Raw genomic sequence first — 9,703 nt, forward strand, 5'->3', positions numbered from 1 at the left:
CAGGACATGGTGCTATGACGTCACAATGCTTCCTCTTTTTTTTTCTTTGATATGATGTCACAATTGACTCTGGGACCTGAGTATGTGCCTTTTCAAGGTTTGATATCGTTCTTCATCCATTTCAGCTGTTTTTTCCTGTCGTGCCTGAGTATGTTTTTGGAAGTGTTAAGGAATTCACCTCTACACAACATGCTTCCCAACGAAATACATCACATTTTGGTGGTATGCTTTGCAAACAATTTTTTTTAAAACGATTTTAAAATAAAACAATTCGAACGTGGAATACCTAATGACACTGTACTTTCAGGTCTCCTACAAATCCTACCCTGTCGCCTCAACATGGCGTAGGAGTGGCAATGGTCAATGGCAGCGAATGTCATGGCTAGCAAAGACAGGGAGGAAAACTTGATTTTAATTTGCATTTTAAATAATTCTGTGTGTGGAAGTATCACAGCAGTTGTGACTTCAATGCAAGCGATAATTCGTGGATTGCATGCGAACAGTCCATACGGGCATGCACGACTTCCTGTATTCTAATAATTTCTCGATTTCTTATGCGCATTTATAGATAAACACAATGGTCATTTACGAGAAGGAAGGAACGGCCTGTGTGGTTGTTTTAAAAAAAACAAACTCTTTTTTTGCACATACGGCCACGCACGTACAGCCATGCACGTACGGGCACACGAGAGCGAAGGAACGGCCTGTGTGGTTGTTGTTTCTGGCACACGGTTTAAAAGTTTTTTTTTACGGGCCTGCCCCTACGGGCCCGCCCTAGTTGTTACAAATCCAACATGTCCACCAAGTTTCATTTGAGATATTGTGCTATATTTCGTTTTTGGCCCTTTATCCCAATGGTGAAGAATCACTTTTTTAAAATTCTCATATCCGGATTTGAATCTTCACCAAAATCGAATCAATTCGTCCTCGTCACACACCCAACATGTCCACAAAGTTTGATCTAAATCCGTCCACAACTTTTTGAGATATTGTGCAGTATTGAGTTTTGCCCCATCTCTCAATGGTGAAAAATCACTTTATAATTCAATAATCCTTGTATCCAGATCAGGATTCGGACCTTCACCAAAATTAAGTCAATTCATACTTGTCACACACCCAACCTGTGCACCAAGTTTCCTTCGAATCGTTAAAATCCATAACCTTTTGAGATGGTGTTGTATATATCGTTTTAAGTCCTTTCTCTCATTGGTGAAGAATCACTTAAAATATTCTCATGTCTGGATCTGGATTCGGATCTTCACCAAAATAAAGTGTTGCTGCCCTTGGCCAGTCACCTACTTACATAAAAAAAAAATCAGCATGATTGCTTGAAAACTATGGCCAACAAGCTCAAATGAGCTAAGATCCTCGTCCTCTTAATGATGACGTCATAAAAACGAATATTGACGTCATTCTGATGTATCAGGTTTGCGATAAATTATCTGTGCTGATGCCCGGCTTGATTCCCGCAAACAAAATTCAAACAGCTTGCCTCGTTTCGGAGATAATGGTATAGGCGATTTCCATTGGCGGCGATATTATGACGTCAACTTTTTTTCAAGGAAGAATTTCCAAAATCGGAGATGGTTACTTCCTGCGCGTGGGCTTTCTGCATACACATGGCAAGTTTCACGAAGATCCGATGAAACTCTGGGTTGTGAAACAAAAAATAGGAATGACGTCATAGTGATGTATCATATGTGCGGTAATTCATCTCTGCTAATGCCCTGTTCGATTCCCGCAAATAGAATTCAAAAAGCTTGCCTAGTTTCGGAGATAATTTTTTAGGCGATTTCCATTAGCGGAGATATTTTGACGTCATAACTTTTTTTCTCGGAGGAATTTTCTAAATCGGAGATGGTTACGCAGGGTATTTTTACATATATACGCCAAGCTTCAGGAAGTTTCGATGAAAACTGTAGGCTGTGAAACAAAAAAGTCCACAAGAAGAAGAACAAGAACAACGTGAGTAAGACTTAGAGATCCTCCACGAGGATCTAAAAATTCTGTGACAGACAGACAAACGCGACAGACCAACATACTTGGCAAAAAACATTTTTCCCCAAGTATCAAACAAGAAAGCTATAATGCATAAGACGATACTTTTGAAATCCATGAAACAATTTTGACCTTAAAAATAATTGGTGGTTGAATTCAATGACAAAATACACAAATCCTCTTCAAATTTCAATTCAAATGCATGGAAATTGACCATTTTTAAATGACTATGCGGACGTTATGGCCTATGTTGACCTCAAAATTATTGTGTGTTGATTTCACTGACCTGATATGCAAATCCTCTTCAAATTTCAAGGCAATGGGATGAATATTGAGGATTTTAGAAACTCCACCTACGTTGTTGACCTTTTGGCCCATGTTGATCTCAAAAATAATTGGTGGTTGACGTCAGAAACCTGATATGCAAATCCTGTTCAAATTTCTTCAAGTCAATGAGATGAAAATTGACGATTTTAGAAATTCCACCTTAGTTGTTGACTCCCTCATTGACCTATGGCCTATGTTGACCTTTTCGTCGATGTTGCCATAAAAAAATAATTGGCTGGTTGAATTCAGTGACCTGAAATATATATATCCTCGTCAAATTTCAAGCTATCGGATGAAAATTTAGGATTCCAGAAATCCAACCTGTGGTTAACCTTTGGCCTATGTTGACCTTTTGGCCTATTTGACATTAAAAAAAAAATTGGTGGTTGATTTCACTGACCTGATATGCAAATCCTCTTCAAATTTCAAGTCAAAGGGATGAAAATTGAGGATTTTAGAAATTCCACCTAAGTTGTTGAGCTTTGGTCGATGTTAACATTTTTGTCTTGGTTGACCTCCTAAATAATTGGTGGTTGAATTCAGTGACCAAATATGCAACTTCTCGATGTAATATGCAATATACCATCGGTTATATCATGAAAACAAAAATAATAGGTTTCTACATAGGAAGTAAGGCAATACAAACCGATTCAACAATTGGAAAATGGAGAGGTATTATTGTCAGGTCATGCCAGATTAGATCTGTGACTTGCTTTCAGGTATCATATAAACCTGTACTAACCTGTTTCATGGCTGGGTTGTCGGCAACAAAACCGTCTCCCCCCACCAGGTTTCCTGTTGATAAGGGTGTATGGATATGGACACCCAGCAGGATTAAAAAAAAAAAACCTGTCCAAGGGTGGAGGAGCTCCGTGTGATCCACCGGCCATCCATATCAAGTGCCCAACTGTGTCTGCAGACATCCTGCTGCAGTTGTGTTACTTCTTTTTAGGAGGTTGGTGGCATGATTTGCACTCCGGCCACCATAAAACCCTCCACTCCACTAAACACAAGAAAAATACAAAAAAAATTGAAAACCCACTCCATGGGAGTACCTCCTGCACAGCTTCCCTTCGCAGGGAAGCTCACTGGATGACGGGATTGGGGCAAAGCCTTCGGGACCACCACTCTTTGATGATAGGAGGGAAACCAAAGGTAAACTTCCAGGGTGAGATTGCGGTTGTGTGTGTCAGGGTGGTGTTGTTGAAGTTTCGTCCACCAGACGGTGGTTTCCTTGGGTTAAGCTGAGGCGGTCCCTTCGGGTGGGTGCCTGGAATGTCCTATCCCTAAGAGAGGATGATCACCTGTCTCTGTTATCATCTGAGCTCAGGCATTTGAATATCGGTATTGCAGCACTCTCTGAGGTTCGGAGACTGGATAGTGGTGAAATCATGGTGGGTGGTTATACCTACCATTGGTCTGGTCACTCTGATGGTTACCATGCCCCTGGAGTTGCTGTAGCTGTGTCCAATAAACTGATTCCAATGGTAATTGAGGAAACACCGGTCAACGAGCGGATTATGAGACTAAGGATTCGTCACTCCTTGGGTGTCAAATCCCTGGTCTCTGTTTATGCTCCGATTGAGGCGAGTCAGGATCAGTGCCCCAGACGCTACGCCACACTCGAGTCTGTGGTTGCATTCTACGCCACGCTCGAGTCTGTGGTTTATCAGTGCCCCAGACGAGATACTCTTCTAGTCTTGGAGGATTTCAATGCATCGACTGGAACTGATAGGGATGGTTTTGAGATGTGTGTTGGTCCCCATGGGTCCATCTTTAAAAAGATGGACATTTTGGTTTCCATTAAACTATGTATCCCGAAACAGACCAAAGTGTCCTTGTTCTGGAGCCAGTAAGAAAAATACAAACCCAATTAATTATTAACTTAGACATTGTATAAATGGTTCTTCCAAATCACAGGACGTACACAAGGACGTACACAAGACATACACAATGAAACAAGACGCAGGAGGACATTTGGCCCATCATGCCTGCGCATCATGAACACCAGACCAATTATATCCGTTAAAATGATGCAATTCCATTGAGGGAATGAGGGGAGAAATGGGGATGAGACAATGAAGCACACCCACAGTTATCCCAAGAGTCCAAACAAAAAGGAGAAATGTATTTATTTTCATTATTTAAACAAAACAAGAGAAACACAATTTATTTGTGTTTTTTTTATTTTGGGGTGTGGGCGAAGGTGGTTCTTGGATAATAAATACACATCAACCACACACCACCCCTTGAGGAGACCCCTACCAACAGCACGCCGAACACAATCACCCATCAATGCTCAAGCCATCTAAAAGTCCAGACAACATCCCCGTACCCCTCGATCTCCATAACTTCCAGGTAACTATCTAATTCTAATTTAAACTTATCAACTTTTTCTGCTGCCACTACCTTTCCAGGGAGACCATTCCATGCATTAACTACTCTCTGAGTTAAAGATCCCCTGCCTTACTACCATTTTAACTCTCCTCTTCTTTACTCTCAGGATATGGCTCCTGGTCCTATCACTGTCTACTCTGCTGAATAATTCATTTTCACTTGTTTTATCTGTACCTTACATTATCTTAAACATCTCTATCATATCTCCTTGTAACCGCCTCCTTTATAGTCTATAAAGCCCTGTCTCCTTCAGCCGCTCCTCATAGCTGAGTCTAACTAGGCCCGGAATCAATCTCGGAATGCTTCCTATCACAAAGCCAGTTTGCAATCCAATTAGCTACCTGACCAGCCACTCCACAAGCCCTCACTTTGGCTCACAACCTCCGATGTGGTCCCTTATCAAATACCCTTTTAAAGTCTAGTTATACTATGTCCACTGCCTTTCCCTCACCCACCCAATCAGACACTGCTTCAGGGAACTCTAAAAGATTTGTTAAACAGGAACTACCTCTGGTAAACCCATGCTAACTACCTTTAATTAGTTTGTATTAATTTAAATGGTTCCTCATCTGGTCCTTAATTAATGTCTCCAACACCTTCCCCACAACTGAAGTCAAACTAACAGGTCTATTGTTTCCCAATTCTTCTCTGGATCCTTTCTTATGGGGTTGGTTGTTCCATCCTTGGGAGGGGATATAAGTTTGGTTGTTCCATCCTTGGGAGGGGATATGGGGCTGGTTGTTCTATCCTTGGGAGGGTATATGGGGTTGGTTGTTCCATCCTTGGGAGGGGATATGGGGTTGGTTGTTCCATCCTTGGGAGGGGATATGGAGTTGGTTGTTTCATCCCTGGGAGGGGATATGGGGTTGATCGTTTCAGCCTTGGTAGAGGATATGGGGTTGGTTGTTCCATCCCTGGGAGGGGATATGGGGTTGGTTGTTCCATCCTTGGGAGGGGATATGGGGTTGGTTGTTCCATCCCTGGGAAGGGATATAAGTTTGGTTGTTCCATCCTTGGGAGGGGACATGGGGTTGGTTGTTACATGGAGTTCCATTCAATGCTGGCAGTAGATGATATTTAAGGAATTACACTGACGCGGCACAAAAACTTTATCAAAATCATCTGCTTGCTCTAATATGTGCAATTAATCATAAATGTTCGAGAATTGAATTCCATACAGTGAATGGGCCCTCGTTAACAAGGAACGCTGCAATGGAGTGTTTGTCGGCGACGACGTCATCAGTTTTATCGTCGGTGATGACGTCATCCGTGATGACGTCATCCGTAGCAGAAACAGACGCTTCAGATGTGTTTGTCTGGAACACAGAAACAGACGCTTCTGGCAGTTTGTCTGTTAAGATAAAAAAGACTTGTACAATAATTAACTCGATCGATTGTCTCGCGATGTTTCAGTCTCCTGACAATTTAAATGTTTGTGACGTCACAATGTCAGGCCACATATTCTCCAATTTATTATTTCCGATTTATTTATCGTGAGGGAATCCGAGTGGTATGAAAATAGTTTGAATGATTGAGAAGTAAAACGCACACGTGATCGACATTTCGAGGCAGTTATTCGGGCGACCAATGAAAACTCCGATTGAATTCCAGCCACAGTTGTTCCGGTCGTGCTCCATGGGCTCGGTGAAGCGAGGTCGCTGCACGGGCTCCACCAGCGACCGTGCTCACGTTCGTGGACATCGGTTGGGGTCCGCTTCGAGTAGACCCCCTCTTGGGACACGACCCGGCTCAAGCACCGCATCATTTATCCACACGAAAGGGTTGTGGATCCACAAAGTTCGCTCGACTACGTTCTTAACGACATACTCCACAATGCGGCCCCTCTCCGAGCAACGTTGAGACACAGTCTCGAGTTGTGGACGGATTAACACCACCGTTGTGATATTTTGAAATCATGTTTTTAAACAGATGCCTTCAAATTTAACTAGCGGCACGTACGAAGAATAACACCGACGGGGCGGAAATCCGGGAAGCGAAGACAACAAAGGTTTGTGCGGGAAACTGACGGGGAAGCCTCTCGAGAACGGGAGGGGGAGAAAAAAAACCACGTGGAGAAAAAAAAAACGAGGCCACCGGAAGGTGTGGGCGGAGTGTTTATGACGTAATTGTGACGCACAATTGAGGAGTCTATACATGACCGGCACGCAGGGTGTGCGAACTCGACGTTAGGGAAGTATCTGTGGCGCAACGGCGGTAAAAGAGGATCTCGGTACGAGATCATCATCACGGCGACGACGACAACCGAAAACTCAACCAGGCCGAGGCAGCGGCGACTTGTGTGCGGCTCCTCGTTCACCAACCATTTGGTGCAACGCCCACGTGGAACCTTGTCCTCACAGGTTTGTGAACACCGAGCTCCCTGGGCATCCCCGAGTGTCGGATTGTGAACGCCAAGCTCCCTGGCCATCCCTGAGTGTCGAGTGGACCTCATTTGCTGCTCTCCGCAATCCGAGGAACACATCGCGCTCCATTGCACCTCCCCTCGGGCCCGTCGACCAGGCCGCGACATCATCGCCCAGGACACGCGCCCCATGCTCACCCTGCGCCGCGCCATGGCGCCGCTCGTGGCCGGCGCTCTCCGTTCGTGCCCCGCGTGCCACGCCCAGTCCGTGCCTCGCATGCCGCGAAGGAACGCGGCGCACGCGCTCCACCTCTCCCCGGAGCAGGTGGGCTCGATCCTGCGTGCCAGCGAGTACTCGTACGTGGTTCCCGAATTTGACGGCAAGAACGTGAGCTCGGTGTTGGGCTTCGAGAGTAATCAACTGGCGGCGAACTCTCCGGCCGAAGACCGACGTGCAGCCGCCAGTTGCCTGCAGACCGGTGGGATGCTCTTCGGGGTGTTCGACGGGCACGCGGGCTCCGCGTGCGCACAGGCGCTCAGCGAACGACTCTTCTACTACGTGGCCGTGTCGTTGCTGTCCCAAGGAGCGCTGGAGGAGATCGAGGACGCGGTGGAGAGCCGTCGATCCGTGGCGCCCATTCTGGAGTGGCACAAACACCCGTACGACTTTGTGAACAAGGAAAGTGCCGCCATGTATTTTGACAGTCTGCGTACGTACTGGCAGCAGCTGATCGCCCTGCAGGTTCCGGGTGAGCAGCGCGACATCGGAGAGGTGCTCGCGAGCGCCTTTCGACACCTTGACTCGGACTTGCAACTCGAGGCACAGGTGGGCTCCGGCAATCAGTTCTTGGATTCCATAGCGCTGCGGGTCGCCTTCTCCGGCTCGACAGCGTGCGTGGCCCACGTCTGCGGACGCACGCTCACCGTGGCCAACGCCGGCGACTGCCGAGCCGTGCTGGGTCGCAGGAGCGCATGCGGGAGCGAATGGCAAGCGGTGGCTCTGAGCCGCGACCACGACGCCCAGAACCCTTCCGAAACGTCCAGGCTCCGTGCGGAGCACCCGAGCGACGAGCGCAACACCTTGCTGCAGCAAGACCGTCTGTTGGGAATGCTGACCCCTCTGCGGGCCTTCGGAGACGTCAAGTTCAAATGGAGCGCCGAGCTCCAGCGGCACATCCTCGAGCGGGGAGCTGCCCTCATGGAAGGAGACCGCTACCTCCACTTCTATCCACCGGACTTCCGCACGCCTCCGTACCTAACTGCGGAGCCCGAGCTGTGCAGTCACATCCTGAGCCCTGAAGACTCCTTCCTCGTCCTAGCCTCCGACGGTCTTTGGGAGCTCCTGGACGACCAGGAGGTGGTGCGAGTGGTGGGGGACTTCATGGAGGCGTCGGGTGGCGCTCTGTCCATGTTCAATCCCCGTCTCACCGAGACTGGTGCGTCCATGACGTTGGGCGAGCTTCACGGCGAACTGCTTCGATCTCGCCGGGAACCTGCGGCGCCCGAACGGAACGCGGCCACTCTGCTCGTGAGGCACGCCGTGGGCAGGGACGAGGCCGGGCAGCTGTGCGACGAGCGGCTGTGCGACATGCTCAGCCTCCCGGAGGACCTTGCCCGCCTTTACCGTGACGATATCACCGTGACGGTGGTCGTGTTCAACCCGCAGGTACTCTCGGGTGAGCTGTCCTGAGTTCTCACCGAAGAGTCCATTCGCTACCTCGAGCGCACCTCCGCAGCCCCTTGCTCTCAATTTGCAGACCCAGGGTCACAGAGGCGTCGGTCTTGGACTCCAAGCGCCACGGATGGTGATTCCTTGGAATGTCTATGCTACCATGGACACCTGCGTACACGTGCAATTAGCCTTCGGAGTTTTTTTTGGCTTTTTCATAAACTGTTGTATAGTTTTTTTTCTGCTGCTTTGAGAATGGTCGTGTTTCAGATGCAGATCTCCTCGTAGGATGTGCCTTAAGTGTTTAATATTAGAGGAGGGAGAGGGGAGGGTGGGCTCTTGAAGTGTGACTGCAAGGGTAAGAATGGCAACCATCAGTATTATGCATATTCCACCAATTATATCAAAGCTTACACCTGTCTTATTTAACTTGATCGATGAACGACCAAATGGCTTAGGTGAGAACGGTGAGGTTCCCACGTGCATTCTCACCTGGTGGTTCAGGTGTGCTTGTGTGGAAGTTGTTTCCAGGCTGTTCCAAAAGAACAAATGTTCACCTTGAATCCTGTTTGCAAGGTTTACTCCCGAATGTAAAGCACTACACCAATGTATAATAAACTCGAGGCCATTTGGCCCACACTGGCTGCTTTGTATCCACCCTTGATTTCTCGGCTTGCTCGATCCTTGTCCTTGCCCTTGTAACGTTAACATCCCTTTTTCGCACCACTAAGCAGGGTGTTTGCCCTGCTGTGCTATCTGAAGGATGGAACGTTGATGTAGCACAATGTTTAAAAGATACCTCACAGACTGTGTACAAATTACAGCAGGCAGGCCTTGCACCCCTGCCCCCTTCACATGAAACAGAGTGCCAGCCACCATTGTGACGTCATAAGACCTTTCAAAATGAGTACACACAAATGATATGATGGATTGAGGTCTGAAGTGGCAAC

General features: G+C 47.2%; 2 protein-coding genes across 2 annotated transcripts in view; both read left to right on the forward strand.

Annotated features, from left to right (window-relative positions):
- LOC147017753 (GTP-binding protein GEM-like) overlaps positions 1-9,703 on the forward strand; it is a 61,971-nt gene that overhangs the window by 4,477 nt on the left and 47,791 nt on the right. The window lies entirely within an intron of this gene.
- Positions 6,725-9,398, forward strand: LOC147017754 (pyruvate dehydrogenase [acetyl-transferring]-phosphatase 1, mitochondrial-like). Its single transcript, XM_085847637.1, has one exon. The coding sequence runs from the start codon at positions 7,275-7,277 to the stop codon at positions 8,772-8,774; it is 1,500 nt and encodes a 499-aa protein (XP_085703763.1). The 5' UTR covers positions 6,725-7,274; the 3' UTR covers positions 8,775-9,398.

The sequence above is a fragment of the Eptatretus burgeri genome, chromosome 11 (assembly GCF_056783735.1).
Source record: "Eptatretus burgeri isolate ZD-2024b chromosome 11, Ebu_testis_v1, whole genome shotgun sequence".
Lineage (NCBI taxonomy): Eukaryota > Metazoa > Chordata > Myxini > Myxiniformes > Myxinidae > Eptatretus > Eptatretus burgeri.